The sequence below is a fragment of the Lactuca saligna genome, chromosome 4, assembly GCF_052625555.1.
Source record: "Lactuca saligna cultivar CGN05327 chromosome 4, ASM5262555v1, whole genome shotgun sequence".
In the NCBI taxonomy this organism is placed as follows: Eukaryota; Viridiplantae; Streptophyta; class Magnoliopsida; order Asterales; family Asteraceae; genus Lactuca; species Lactuca saligna.
Window position 1 is genome coordinate 83,402,705 of NC_136420.1, and position 16,027 is coordinate 83,418,731.

A 16,027-nucleotide genomic window follows, 5' to 3' on the forward strand; every position below is an offset into this window, starting at 1 on the left:
ATATTGTAAATTTGGAGAAATCAAAGTTGATGCGCAAAACAACTTAAATTAGGGATGATGGGTGGGTGAACCACTTTCCGGGGTTTATCAAGAGCTTCAACTTATTGAGAGCTCTTGTCATCCATATAGGGTAGACAATGAAACACCCAATGGATTAAAGTTATGATTGTTTAAAGTTAGCATGGTTAGATTTGTTTTATCCTTGTCCCACTAATCCATGAGACTCTCAAAGTCCTTGATATGCTCTCCATCAACAACGACTTATACCAAAATCAGACACTATTTGACCTCCAATGGCAGCAAGGTTTCATTTCTGGGTACTATTTGGCTTTTTAATTATGCACCATACACAAACATGAGCTAAAAATCGTAATGAGGTCATGGTTTTTAGATCAATTGACTTAACACTTTATACAATATATCCTACCTAACACTTTATTCAATGTCGTTCATCATCAAGATGCTAATGAGCTTTGATACAAACTGACACGGAACGGAAGTAAAGAATAAGAATTGTTCAAGGAAATCCAAAAGGATGAATGTTAACTATTTCCAAGATGATCATTAAATCAACTCTTTAAATATGACTAAGCTAAAGTTAGCAAGCATGCTGAATAAATAAGATGAAGAAGAAATAAATAAATAAGATAAAGAAGAAAGGAAATTGGTTGTTATCTAATCAAATTAAATAGAAGTCATTGATTTCATGTGATGAACCACTAAAGAATAATAAAATCAAAGAGAAATCAAATAGCTTCCTACTTTTTTTTTCTCTACCATATTCCTACACATTTAATATTGTGATATTTATCATATTTAATAAAATTAATAAATTTTTATTACATGTGTCATTATCTAAAAATGATAGGAGAATGAGTAACAAGAATAAGTAGAAAGATATTTAATTTTTGATCGTAGAATATTGTAAATTTGGAGAAATCAAAGTTGATGCGCAAAACAACTTAAATTAGGGATGATGGGTGGGTGAACCACTTTCCGGGGTTTATCAAGAGCTTCAACTTATTGAGAGCTCTTGTCATCCATATAGGGTAGACAATGAAACACCCAATGGATTAAAGTTATGATTGTTTAAAGTTAGCATGGTTAGATTTGTTTTATCCTTGTCCCACTAATCCATGAGACTCTCAAAGTCCTTGATATGCTCTCCATCAACAACGACTTATACCAAAATCAGACACTATTTGACCTCCAATGGCAGCAAGGTTTCATTTCTGGGTACTATTTGGCTTTTTAATTATGCACCATACACAAACATGAGCTAAAAATCGTAATGAGGTCATGGTTTTTAGATCAATTGACTTAACACTTTATACAATATATCCTACCTAACACTTTATTCAATGTCGTTCATCATCAAGATGCTAATGAGCTTTGATACAAACTGACACGGAACGGAAGTAAAGAATAAGAATTGTTCAAGGAAATCCAAAAGGATGAATGTTAACTATTTCCAAGATGATCATTAAATCAACTCTTTAAATATAACTAAGCTAAAGTTAGCAAGCATGCTGAATAAATAAGATGAAGAAGAAATAAATAAATAAGATAAAGAAGAAAGGAAATTGGTTGTTATCTAATCAAATTAAATAGAAGTCATTGATTTCATGTGATGAACCACTAAAGAATAATAAAATCAAAGAGAAATCAAATAGCTTCCTACTTTTTTTTTCTCTACCATATTCCTACACATTTAATATTGTGATATTTATCATATTTAATAAAATTAATAAATTTTTATTACATGTGTCATTATCTAAAAATGATAGGAGAATGAGTAACAAGAATAAGTAGAAAGATATTTAATTTTTGATCGTAGAATATTGTAAATTTGGAGAAATCAAAGTTGATGCGCAAAACAACTTAAATTAGGGATGATGGGTGGGTGAACCACTTTCCGGGGTTTATCAAGAGCTTCAACTTATTGAGAGCTCTTGTCATCCATATAGGGTAGACAATGAAACACCCAATGGATTAAAGTTATGATTGTTTAAAGTTAGCATGGTTAGATTTGTTTTATCCTTGTCCCACTAATCCATGAGACTCTCAAAGTCCTTGATATGCTCTCCATCAACAACGACTTATACCAAAATCAGACACTATTTGACCTCCAATGGCAGCAAGGTTTCATTTCTGGGTACTATTTGGCTTTTTAATTATGCACCATACACAAACATGAGCTAAAAATCGTAATGAGGTCATGGTTTTTAGATCAATTGACTTAACACTTTATACAATATATCCTACCTAACACTTTATTCAATGTCGTTCATCATCAAGATGCTAATGAGCTTTGATACAAACTGACACGGAACGGAAGTAAAGAATAAGAATTGTTCAAGGAAATCCAAAAGGATGAATGTTAACTATTTCCAAGATGATCATTAAATCAACTCTTTAAATATGACTAAGCTAAAGTTAGCAAGCATGCTGAATAAATAAGATGAAGAAGAAATAAATAAATAAGATAAAGAAGAAAGGAAATTGGTTGTTATCTAATCAAATTAAATAGAAGTCATTGATTTCATGTGATGAACCACTAAAGAATAATAAAATCAAAGAGAAATCAAATAGCTTCCTACTTTTTTTTTCTCTACCATATTCCTACACATTTAATATTGTGATATTTATCATATTTAATAAAATTAATAAATTTTTATTACATGTGTCATTATCTAAAAATGATAGGAGAATGAGTAACAAGAATAAGTAGAAAGATATTTAATTTTTGATCGTAGAATATTGTAAATTTGGAGAAATCAAAGTTGATGCGCAAAACAACTTAAATTAGGGATGATGGGTGGGTGAACCACTTTCCGGGGTTTATCAAGAGCTTCAACTTATTGAGAGCTCTTGTCATCCATATAGGGTAGACAATGAAACACCCAATGGATTAAAGTTATGATTGTTTAAAGTTAGCATGGTTAGATTTGTTTTATCCTTGTCCCACTAATCCATGAGACTCTCAAAGTCCTTGATATGCTCTCCATCAACAACGACTTATACCAAAATCAGACACTATTTGACCTCCAATGGCAGCAAGGTTTCATTTCTGGGTACTATTTGGCTTTTTAATTATGCACCATACACAAACATGAGCTAAAAATCGTAATGAGGTCATGGTTTTTAGATCAATTGACTTAACACTTTATACAATATATCCTACCTAACACTTTATTCAATGTCGTTCATCATCAAGATGCTAATGAGCTTTGATACAAACTGACACGGAACGGAAGTAAAGAATAAGAATTGTTCAAGGAAATCCAAAAGGATGAATGTTAACTATTTCCAAGATGATCATTAAATCAACTCTTTAAATATGACTAAGCTAAAGTTAGCAAGCATGCTGAATAAATAAGATGAAGAAGAAATAAATAAATAAGATAAAGAAGAAAGGAAATTGGTTGTTATCTAATCAAATTAAATAGAAGTCATTGATTTCATGTGATGAACCACTAAAGAATAATAAAATCAAAGAGAAATCAAATAGCTTCCTACTTTTTTTTTCTCTACCATATTCCTACACATTTAATATTGTGATATTTATCATATTTAATAAAATTAATAAATTTTTATTACATGTGTCATTATCTAAAAATGATAGGAGAATGAGTAACAAGAATAAGTAGAAAGATATTTAATTTTTGATCGTAGAATATTGTAAATTTGGAGAAATCAAAGTTGATGCGCAAAACAACTTAAATTAGGGATGATGGGTGGGTGAACCACTTTCCGGGGTTTATCAAGAGCTTTAACTTATTGAGAGCTCTTGTCATCCATGTAGGGTAGGCAATGAAACACCCAATGGATTAAAGTTATGATTGTTTAAAGTTAGCATGGTTAGATTTGTTTTATCCTTGTCCCACTAATCCATGAGACTCTCAAAGTCCTTGATATGCTCTCCATCAACAACGACTTATACCAACATCAGACACTATTTAACCTCCAATGACAGCAAGGTTTCATTTCTGGGTACTATTTGTCTTTTTAATTATGCACCATACACAAACATGAGCTAAAAATCGTAATGAGGTCATGGTTTTTAGATCAATTGACTTAACACTTTATACAATATATCCTACCTAATAAATAATTTTTTTTTACCACATATCACTTTCTTATTAACTTGGACACATATCATTTTTAGTATTTTTGAATAAATGTTTTTCCTTTTGTCATTTTGTCAATTTTTTTTTTATCATTTCTTAATTAACACATCATATTTACACCTCAATTAATAATTGCATTAATTGAAAATAATCAATAAATTACAATATTACTACTCATATAGTATTTAATATGTTTCTTTTTAAATTTTAAATTTTAAATCTAAATAATTTTTTGTTAAAACAATTATATTAAAATTTTTATTTTATCCAACTCGTATAATATACAGATCTCACAACTAATATTCTATAAAAATCAATCCCATATCCTGAAAGGGATGCAACATAAAACTGTTGAGTGGTCAGCAGCAAAGTTTACCAAGTATTTTTTAAAATTACTTCTTTTTCTTTAATTTTATATGTGCTTCATTTTTTCATTTATTTACAACTACTACCGACACTTGTAGGTTATAACCATTTCGTTATACCCAAATATATTGTCAGCGATCATCAATTTATTATTTAAACTCACAACATAAAATATATCTCACATTCATGCATCATCAATCAGATATAAATAGCATCAAACTTGCATTCATTTTCCCTTCCTACTTTCATCTTTTCTATTACAGCATCCATTTCTTAAACATATGCATAGAAATTGATATGGGAAATTAAAACAATATAAGCAATTTTGATCCATGCAAGTAAAATAAAGTAAAGTAAACAACATCTCATCTCCACTTGTTAATCTAGTATAATCATCATGTACATATAAGTTGTATATGCTAATCATATCTGCCTACCACCCCTAACACTTTGAGATTTAGTAGAATTCTAAGATTCAAATCATCAAAATATAAATCGTGCTATACTCCTCTGCTAATGGAAGCCTTCTCTTCTAGACCTCAGCAGTGAATCTTCCGCTACAAGTACAAAATTTCTCAAACATTATTAGCTGCCTCAAATAAAATCTTCATTTTCATACACCTACACATCTCTTATTAATACTTTGTATTTATTTGATACTTGTTTTTTTTTTTTAATAATGGTCCTTACCATGACTATCATCATTGTCATCCCGATCTCCAGATTGAGTGGTGAAAAATGGGGTAAGGTAGTTCCTGTCTAACGCACGGAAAGATGCAGCACTGCATCAAACAAATAAATAAATAAACATTAGAAAAAAAAAAAAAAAAAAAAAAAGGTGGGGCCCACGACCATTACCTTCTGTGAAATTCTTTAAGTCTCATCTTTAGTCTGTTACCGGATGATGGCTCTCCATCAAATGGAGCCACGTAGCCATTATTAGCTTCAAAGCTCTGGACCAAAATCAAATTATAATCTTATTCTTATTCAATCATCATTATATATTTAATACAGTAGCTAATAGGAAGAAATAAAAGTAGGATGATGATATATATATATATATAGTAAACAAATCAAAAAAAGTATATTGCTACTTCTTGCATTTAACCCTGTTGGTATTTTGGAAGAAAATTTTAAAAAAAAAATGTAAGGAGGTTAAATCTTTTTTGTATAAACTTTGGAGCTCACTTGAATTTTAAAAATTATATACACTCCATGAAAGAAGAATTTATAAAAAGCAATACTCACATCACTCAAGTGGCCATCATGGGTATCTCCTCCTATAACTTGTAAAGCTTCGAGCATAGTACCTGTTGAGCCTCCAATAAGCAACACCTGCATTTTCAATTACAATGTCAGAAGCAATGTTTCTATTAATTTTGTCTGCATAAATAAATGATTATTTAAGATATGGCGAAAGAAAGACTTTCTCTATTAACTTCTTTCTGTATGAATTCAAAAAGAAACCCCAGATTAAGTCCCACCCCATGCATTAAGAGATACTACATAGTAATTAATACTTGAAAAGCAAAGTCAAAAAACAAATGGAAGGGAAAGGTTAAAGATGATTTTACAGTTGAAAGAATGTGAACTGTTATTTGTAGAGCTTATAAACATAAAATATAATAGTAATTTGAAAAAATATAAAGCAATTTTCACAATTATGGGTAGATTTCTTAAAGTCTGATAAGAAAAAAAAAATTGAAAGTACAATGCTTCTCTAATTGAGGATATGTTTCGCAATACAATACCTAAATAAGAAATGAAATGTTGTAATAGGAAGAATTGAAAGTAGAATGTTACAATAAACAAAGAAATAAAAGTGTGCAACTATTTTTTGCATTTATATTTTAATAATATAATATAATATATGAAATTAAAATGAGTTGGGTTGGGTACCGTTAAGACGACTATTGCAGTGGTTGCAGTAAATATGGTCTGACCGTGTCCTTCTGGGAGATCATGAACTGATTGCAAAGCAAGGGCAAAAGCCATTGCCCCTCTAAGTCCTGATTCATCATATTATTATTATATATAAAATAATTCAGTAAAATAAAATCTTATAAAAATTTAGCAACTTTTTCTATGCTTACCACTATACCAAAGTGCTTTCTGGTGTTTTACAGGTATTTGTCGTTGTGCAGGTCGAACCAAATTCAACAAATATGCACAAGTGAACACATTTGCAGCCCTTCACAACATAAAAAACAATTAATTTAGTAACTATTTTATAGCATTGAAACTATTCACATCATAAAGCTAAAGGTGTTTCCAAATTTTAAAAATATATATTTCTGTATTTTGCCCTGGTATCAAAACAGAATACATGGTTTTTTCCATGGTAAAAAAAAAAAAAAAAAAAAGTATAATGGTTTTAATAAATATGGATATTAGCTAACTGGCTAAAACAAAAAATTGGTGAAATACAAGTGTTTAAATCCTTCAGGCATACCTTGCTAAACCGATGAATATCTGGGGCAATCAAGGAGTGAGTTAAGAAAAAAAATACAAAGTGCTGTTAAAATCAATAATACAAAACTTCCTAACTTATAAATTGAAGTCCATCATAAATCAAGTTTTTTTTATGTATTAGTATATTTTTAATATAATAAATTAATGTGATAATATAAAATAATGATGTTAAAGAGATTTTGATCCTAATGACACATTTTGATAAATAACTCAAGGATACAATAGAAAAGAAGATGAATCCCACGTGGGACCAGCTATGCTGTTCCATAGCAATATCAAAACCCATATATATGAATCTGCACAAAAACCAACAAAATAAATAGTTACAAAGAAACTAAATAAATGTTTTAAAATAACACAAATAAAAGTGGCTTCCTTACACAAATGTCTCAGCTAAAGACGATATCAAGTGGAAAAAAGCAGACACAAATCTTTGAGAATTTTCTGACAAGTTTGAGAAGGAATAATGCTTCATAACCTACCCCCATAAACAAAAAAAAAAAAAGACACCAATATATTCACTAAAAATCCTTAATAATAAAAAAACAGAACAGATATTTGTAGCCAAAACCATATGTATATACTAACCATCCCAGTGAACAGAATTGACACAATACCAGAGAGACCAAGACCTTCTGCTAACATGTACCTAAAATTCATATCATTAAGAGAGTAAAACATTCTGTAAATACAAAATTAGGATTTAGGGTTTAGAGAGCTCACGAGAAGTATGGAAAAAGAACAAACAGACAGCATTCCAAGTTCTGTAGGCTGAAAATCATGAATTATATGTTCCAAAGTCAGTATGAGTGTAAAAGATGATACAGTTTTTTTAGATTGAGTTTATATAAGATAAGAAGCCAACTTACTTATCAATGTCCAAACCTGCATACTTGAATAGGTTTCCTGCAGTTAAGGTTTATAACAAACAAGAAAATTTTCTACCTAATATTTACAACAATAATCACTATTAAAGGATATCAAAGCAGATGTGAACCCAACACCAACACCTGTCACACAAGAATAAAATAATCTGAGTAACTCAAAGAATCAAAAGCAATACTGAAAAATAATACACAATGATAGATATATATTATATATTATATATTATATGTGGATGTTTCTTTTGGACTTAATGCGGAAATAACGACTTAAAGGTCAATAGCATATGTAATAAATTCAAATTTATTTGCAGCAAAAAAAAAAAAAAAAAGCATAAGCCGACATCAAAACTGACCTGCTGACATGGAACCAACAAAAGTCTCAAGAAACCTCACAACTATCAAAAAGAAATTTTGCTCAGATGAATTACTCCTCACCAATGACATTGTCCTAAAAAAAATGAATTCTATCAGTTTTTGTAATATGTATTCAAGTTTTCTTATTGCATAATATAAATGTGTCTCAGTGTATATTGAGATTTGAGGCTGCTTAAGGGGACAAACAGGACTGATTGATGTCCACCCATTTAAGTGGAACAAGGGAAGACATGGATCTCTCATATGTGCAAAAGACATAAATGCCCTTTTCATCTTCATCATTGAAAAAAGCCCTAGAAGTATATCCTGTCCTGTGTATCAAATATTGTCAGAAAGTAGAACTGGAGTAATGCAAACCTGTATAGGGAAATTGCCATCTTTGAAGTTGAGCAAAATATAAAAGAACATAGACCAAAGAAAAGAAAATGATATAAGTATTAATATCTACAAATAATATGGGAATGGGATAATTAAAATCAAGATAAAACTTACCGCATCATTTAAAACCGATTCACCAAAAACCAATGCATAAAGATTCATGTCTGAGCCAAGCTCCTACAGTTTTCATATGAACATAAATTCACAAAGATATAAGAATGTGGATACAAAAAGGAATTTTTGGTCTTTCTTACCAAAAGCAGATCAATAATCAATACTGATAAACAACTAGAAAATTAATGAAAAAAGGAATTCACTCTACACCAAATTCAACCTGAAAAATGGAGAGAACAGTGACAGGATCTGTTGCTGAAATAAGAGCACCAAACATCAGACATTCAACCAATGGAAGTCTGTACATGAGATACATTACACCACCAAGGTACCTGTAACATCAAACATGAAAGCAGTCTGAATTTATTGAGGCAATTAACATAAGTTTATGTTCATCAACATTATTTTACTGATAAAAAGGAATACTCACACCAAAAGACCTGTAACAATTGAAGCAATAAAAGTTCCCAATATTGCAAATGTCACAATGGCTCCAAAGTTTGAAAAGAATGGTTTCTGAAAAAACGCCAACAGTTAATATATATGTAATAACAGAATGTGGGGATTAGATAACATTCATTATAACTTACAGGTGCCAAACTGAATCCTGATTGGGTACACATGAATGGTCAAGGAAATAACTAGACAACCTCTTTTGATTAATAAAACAGATGATAAAGAATAATAAATCATTAAGGAGATTGACGAAGGATATAATATGATGGGGGGCAACAAAAAGAGGAAGAAGAACTCCTCATGGAAATTAAACCAGGCCCTGCAGTAGAAAGGGAAGAAGGTAAATCGAACTGCAATAGTTAGTTGTACTATGTTCAACAAACTAAGAGAGGTACCATGAAGCTAAAAAGCATTCAAGAACCTGATACTAGTTTCGGTATTCGAGATATTCGCAAGTCCACCAACGATTAACCCTGTCAAAACCAACGTGAAATCATGATCATCATCGCGTAGATGACTCTGGAACTAAGAAGAAACTCAAGTTTGTACGAAATCACAGGGAAATTGTTGAGGATACAAGAAAGGCAATAAAATCGAAGAAATTGAACTCAAGCAGGATGAGTATAAAAGGAATACGGGATTATATGATCATGGTTTACCGATCAAAAGGGAGGCGCTTGCTTCAGGAAGATAATAGAATCTATGACGCCGCAAGACATGTCCAAGAATGAATGAAAGGACGAGCATCATTATCTGAAGAAGAATGCCTACCCCTGCCGCCTGTTGATCCTTACCTGGATTTCCGCCATGCGGACCAGCAGGAGATATTTGCAAGTCAGGCATGGTGGTGGGATTATTCCAGTTCCCTTCCTGCATGATACTTGATCGCAATTTCAATCTCAATCTCAATCTCAATTTCAAACTCACACTATAAACTATGAGCGATGATACGACGTTTGATCCTTCAGCCCTTGAGAATAAAACTGACCCTTTCCCTTTCCCCTTCCCCCAACTACATAAAGTGATCTAATCCCTAGAAATTCCTAATTTAGTCCCGGTCTCAATTGTTGCGCTCTAATTTGATAGGAAATTTTGAGAAACTATGCCCTAGAACGCATTTTACATTCAAAATACATTGTACAAATACTTTAAAAAATATTTATATTTTCTTGAAGTATCTCGGGGCTTGGCTAATATATGTCTCATGTGGAGTATAGCACTATCCTTAAATACCGGCTCATGATTCTTATATTTCCGGCTGACGAGCTGACGACACCGAGATGTGTCTGGTGTGTTGTAAGGCATGTTTGGACTCTTTTGGAGAATATGCAATTCATTGTACAGTAGGGGTGTGTGCGGTACGGTTTGGTACGGTTTTTGAGTCAAAACTGCAAACCGCACCGCATATACGGTTTGAATATTTTAGAAACCGCAAACCACACAACATATGTTCAAAACCGCGTGATGCAGTACGGTTTGATGCAGGCGGTTTATGCGGTTTAATTGCGGTTTGTATGGTTTGATGAGTTGTTCAACATTAAATCTATCAAAAATCAAAAACCTAACCGGGTTAAAAAAATTGATTGTTTTCATTTTATAAAAATAAATACAATTTTCGAGTTAAATCATTTTTAATAAATTGTGATTCATGCTACTATAGTTTTGTAAGTATCATTATTATTGTTTTATATTGTCGTTATAATAGCTATATTCTTGTAAACTATAGGATCTTGATCTAATAATGATTTAATGTTACATTATAGATATTTGGTTATTGTAAGAAATATATGTATATACATCGTTTCTAAATCGTGATTTGAAGTTATAACAAAGTAAAGAAAAAAAAGTATATATATAACATGCGGTGCGGTGCGGTTTGAACCGCAGTTTTATAAATACAAACCGCAAACCACACCGCATAGTGTGGTTTGATAAAATGATGAACCGCAAACCACACTACGAAATTCTAAACCGCATTATGCGGTGCGGTTTGGTGCGATGCGGGCGGTTTGTGTGGTTTTTTGCACAATCCTATTGTAAAGAACTCTCGGGGTTCAAATACCGACACGGTATGGTTATGGATATTTTGTTTGACATATTTAAGCGTGTCGGGTTTTCCGCTAAGAAAAAAACACCTATGAATTTCTTGATTGACCCGACAGAAGGAATGTCAACCCTTAGACCAACTGATGTTTTGTTTTTTTTATGGGTTGGAGGGAAACACACTTATGGGGACCTTACAGGGGTATCCCATCTCGTGAGTTTGAGGGTTGGGGGTTTCAAAGCGGGATATGTTGCTTTAAAAGTTATCACATGCAAAGTCATGAAACATGAGAAATCGTGTTTGGGAAATCAACGCGTGTTCATACCATTGTAAATAACTCTCAGGGGTTCAAACCCTTAGACCGGCTGATGTTTCTAGTTATCCATAGAGATAGGTTTGGCCAACATATATCTTATGTGTATTATCGCACTATCCTTAAATATCAGCTCATGATTCTTATATTTCAAGCTGACGAGATGTGTTTAGTGTGCCGCAAGGCATGTTTGGACTCTTTTAGAGAGCATGCGGTTCATTGTAAAGAACTCCCGGGGTTCAAATATCGACACAATACGGTTAGCGATGTTTTGTTTGACATATTTAAGCATGTCGGGGTTTCCGCCAAGAAACAGACACTTGTGAATTTCTTGACTGGCTCGACAGAAGGAAGGTCAACCCTTAGGTTGGCTAATGTTTTGGTTTTTGGATGGGTTGGAGGGAAATACGCTTATGTGGACCTTATAGAGGTATCCCCTTTGTGTGGGTTTGAGGGTTGGGGTTTCAAGGTAGGACATGATGCTTTAAAAGTTGTCACATGCAAAGTTACAAAACATGAGAAATCATATTTGGAAATCAACACATGCCCATACCATTTGCGCTTGATACGTGATGTGATACAAATTATACCTATATAGCTATAAATTTATAACCTACCTACTTATTTACTAATGCACCTATAAGCAGTGTACCCAATCAATTTATAGTATAGTAAAGTAAGTTGGGTATCGAACACAGGGAACAGATTCAGTATATTAAAAGAATTACTAAAAATTAATCTAAAAGCAATTAACTAAAGTAGGGGTTTTTTTATCTGATTTTGCAAGTTTAGATTAACTTAAAACTAACAAACACTTAACTAAGAACAGATGTTATCAAGATATTAAAAGCGCTTTCGTTTAGTTTTGAATCCACCTTTTTACTATGGTTAGTTCTCATTTATGGATTAATAAAGTGGGTTAATACAATAGTTATTATTAGCAATCTTGATTATATCTCTCTTCTAATATTTTCATCAGTTCATGAACTACTATGTAATGAACATCACAAGCAAACGCATACTTAACTACTAAGAACTAGTGAGTTATGTAAGATTTATCTAAACACAATTATGATCAAATTGTGTTCTCTAACACAGATACAGTTGATGTCTTTCTTACATAATCTAAGATTGATGAATCCTAACTCTAGCAATTGAGTGTTCATAAACTACTAGGCAATCAAGTTCATGAAATATTAATTGAGCATTCAATTACACTTAACCTAAATATAAGCAACAAAGATTAAAGCTTTATCATGTTAAGTATCAAAATAAAACACAAGCTTAAATCCAAATTCACATAATCCATAAAATAAGAACTAATCATTGGAAAAAAAATGGATTCAAAACTAAACAAAAGTGCTTGTAATGTTTTGATAACATTCATTCTTAGGCAGTGTTTGTTAGTTTTAAGTTAATCTGAACTTGCAAAATCAGATAAAAAAAACCTCATTGTAGTTAATTGCTTTTAGATTAATTTTTAGCAATTAGGTGATAGTTACAAAGTTGGGAAAGGAATGCCTATGGTATAGGGTGGACGAATTCAAGGGGATAAAGGCCTTAGAATTCGTCCTTGATAAGGGTTCTAGAGTTATCTTATGGGCTGCTTGGTGGCCAAGTAACCAAATAAGGATAAGGACTGAAACCCTAATTCCTACACCTATATAGAGGGCCCCTTGGCATTAGAAATTCGGCCACTTGATCCCTAGTAGGGGTGAGCATGGTGCGGTTTGGTGCGGTTTTCAGATCAAACCGAACCGCAAACCGCATGGTGCGGTTTTTGCATTCTTAAAACCATTGGGTGCGGTTTTGCAATGGTTCGGTTTTTCGGTTTTTAAATGCGGTTTCGGTTTGTATCGGTGTGGTTTCGGTTTTTAAACCGTGTTAAGAATTTGGTGCAGTTTTTTTTATGTTTTTTTGTGCGGTTTTTTAAAACTATAAAAACTGAAAACAATGTGCATATAAGCTTTTATTGTGCTGTTTTTTTTAATACATTCATTTTCAACTCAAAACAAAATTACATAATCAAAAATTGTAAGTCGCTTAAAATATTACTTGTGACTACTCTCACAAACTAATTAATGATTGAAGGTTGGTTGATTTTGACTTAATTTGTTACAAGCTTATTACATGTAATCGATTAGTACATTTGGCTAACAATAGAACATTTCTTTTGCACCCCATATAGTTTTATACAAACACAAAATAAACATATAATAAATATATTATCGTTTATAACTATTTTAAATAGAATGTATATAATATACATTGATTGATTTATTACTATACATGTTTGCGGTGCGATTTGGTTTTGATGGACCGGTTTTTAGGATAGAAACCGCACCACACCGTTGACCTTTGGTTTTTGCAAAAATTAAATCCACACCATTGGTTTTTGCATCGGTTTTGGTTTTTTGGTTGCGGTTTATTGTGGTTTTGTCGGTTTTTATTTAGTCGGTTCGGTTTTTGCTCACCCCTAATCCCTAGAGTTCTTAGAGCCGAATTTCTCCTCCCCTCCCTCTCTCTCTCTCTTGCTTATTTACTTGCTCATGGTGTTTGTGAGTCATTAGAGGTACTACATTTGCGGTGCTTGCTTTTAAAGACAAGAAGATTCAAGAAACAAGTTGTTATTACAACATAACAACAAGAGGTATGTATTCCATTCTTCCTTATGATTTTCGAAATTACTAGGAGCATGCTAGGTTTCTTTTTGTATTCATGAAGTTGTATGACTGATAGTGAAAACATAAATTCGTATTTAGGGTTGCATGCACACATATAATTTGTTTGTATAAAACTCATCAGTTGTATCATAGTGTTTGGTTTTGTTTTCAATTAGTTTTATACAAAAGTATGAATTTGACATATTAGGGTTTATAGCCAATAAACCCTAAAGGCTTGATTTTCAAAATTAGGGTTCATAAACCCTAAATTTTGAATTTTTGATAGGATTTCCCAAACCTTTTCCTTAGCCTTCAAGATTTCAAATTTTAGGGTTATCCAACCCAAGGGTTTTCGAAATTTCCCCTCCCCAAGATAAGATCCCTAAATTTAAGGGATTTGGATAATTCCATATCTTGTAACTATCCTTGTAATTTTTTAATATGGTAATTAAAGATTTTTAAATTATCCCATCCCAATTTTTGAATTTTAGGGAATTTAAGGGATTAGGTTTAGATTAATTGTTTAATAGATAATCCTTCAAGATTTGATAATTCAACTTAATTGTTTAATTTTGGGATAATTATTAAATCAAAGTTTTAATATTTAAAATTTAAAAATTAAAAGGTTTTAAATTTTAGAAATTTTAAATTTGATTAAAATCCTAGTATTTTGAAATGTTTAAAATACACCCTATACTATTATAATATTACAAGATTAATATGTATATATGTATAACTTAATTTGCTAGTCTTACCGTTAGTAGGCATCATTCACAAAGTCGGTCTATAAGGGGAGTATAAGGTTGTGGCCTATAAAATGGTCGTTTAATAAGTGTCCATTCTCACCCACCGCTTCCTTGATTGTTGGAGGGTCGTTAGTCGAACAGGTAGGATAGGTCAAACCTTTCCTCCTTAAAAGTATAATGAATTATAAAAGTAACTAAATGTTTTTACAACAATTCCCAATCTTAGTTACTTTAGGAAAAAATAAATTGATGCAATTCCATGAAATTACACTTTGCACCCTTGCTAAGACGTTAGTGAAGCGTGTGTGGTTAACCGACACACTAATTGGACTCTAAGCAAAGGTGGAAAAGGGTGACTCATTGTTTGTCATAGGTCGATGGAGTGTATGTGGTTAACCGGCACATCGAATAGGTGACTGTAACAATGAGGGCACCATGTACATGTGTATGGTTATTCACACCTGCTTTCTGATCCTTGGCATCCCAGTCACAAACTAGAGGGGCATATCGAGATTTAAACATGTCATTGAAAAGTTCAATGAATCTCAAAAGAATCTAGGAGTTTTCAATACATTTAAAACTTAATCTCTTTTTCGTTTTTCATGGTGGAGAATTAGTGAATCGTCATTCACTTACCTTCAAGTTATTTGCATGTTAGATTACGGCATCCTTCTTCAAATTATGTGCATGTTAGATTACGACATCGCGACATGGAGTGCCAGAGGATAGGTCTTCCTCATTGTCACACTCTACTATGGGTAAAAAGCTCAGACCGAATAAAAAACACAACTGATGTTGACACTTATATTACAGCCGAGCTGCCAGATCCAATCACAGAGCCCGACTTGTATGAGACGATAACAACCTGTATGATCCACGACCCGTGTGGACCACTAAACCTAAAAGCTCCATGTATGAAAGATTGTAAATGTAGTAAACATTTCCCTAAACCATTTCTTGACACTACATTGTTCAACACGGAAGGATATGTACGCTACAAACGATCTGCACACCATACGACCCAATATGGACAAGTTATAGACAACGGATATGTTGTTCCTTACAACAAAAGGCTTGGCTCACAGT

The 16,027-nt window shown here is 32.2% G+C and overlaps 1 protein-coding gene across 1 annotated transcript; it reads right to left on the reverse strand.

Moving 5' to 3' along the window:
- Positions 1–4,705: 4,705 nt before the first annotated feature.
- Positions 4,706–10,247, reverse strand: LOC145042260 (sodium/hydrogen exchanger 6-like). Its single transcript, XM_078990656.1, has 22 exons — positions 9,835–10,247; positions 9,597–9,648; positions 9,435–9,494; positions 9,310–9,334; positions 9,150–9,235; positions 8,940–9,051; positions 8,720–8,782; positions 8,585–8,604; positions 8,206–8,300; positions 7,950–7,978; positions 7,838–7,869; positions 7,692–7,739; positions 7,557–7,617; positions 7,349–7,446; positions 7,189–7,264; positions 6,949–6,968; positions 6,590–6,687; positions 6,396–6,505; positions 5,745–5,831; positions 5,355–5,449; positions 5,187–5,278; positions 4,706–5,053 (listed from the first exon to the last, which is right to left on the reverse strand). The coding sequence occupies exons 1-22, from the start codon at positions 10,049–10,051 to the stop codon at positions 5,010–5,012; spliced, it is 1,620 nt and encodes a 539-aa protein (XP_078846782.1). The 5' UTR covers positions 10,052–10,247; the 3' UTR covers positions 4,706–5,009.
- Positions 10,248–16,027: the final 5,780 nt, after the last annotated feature.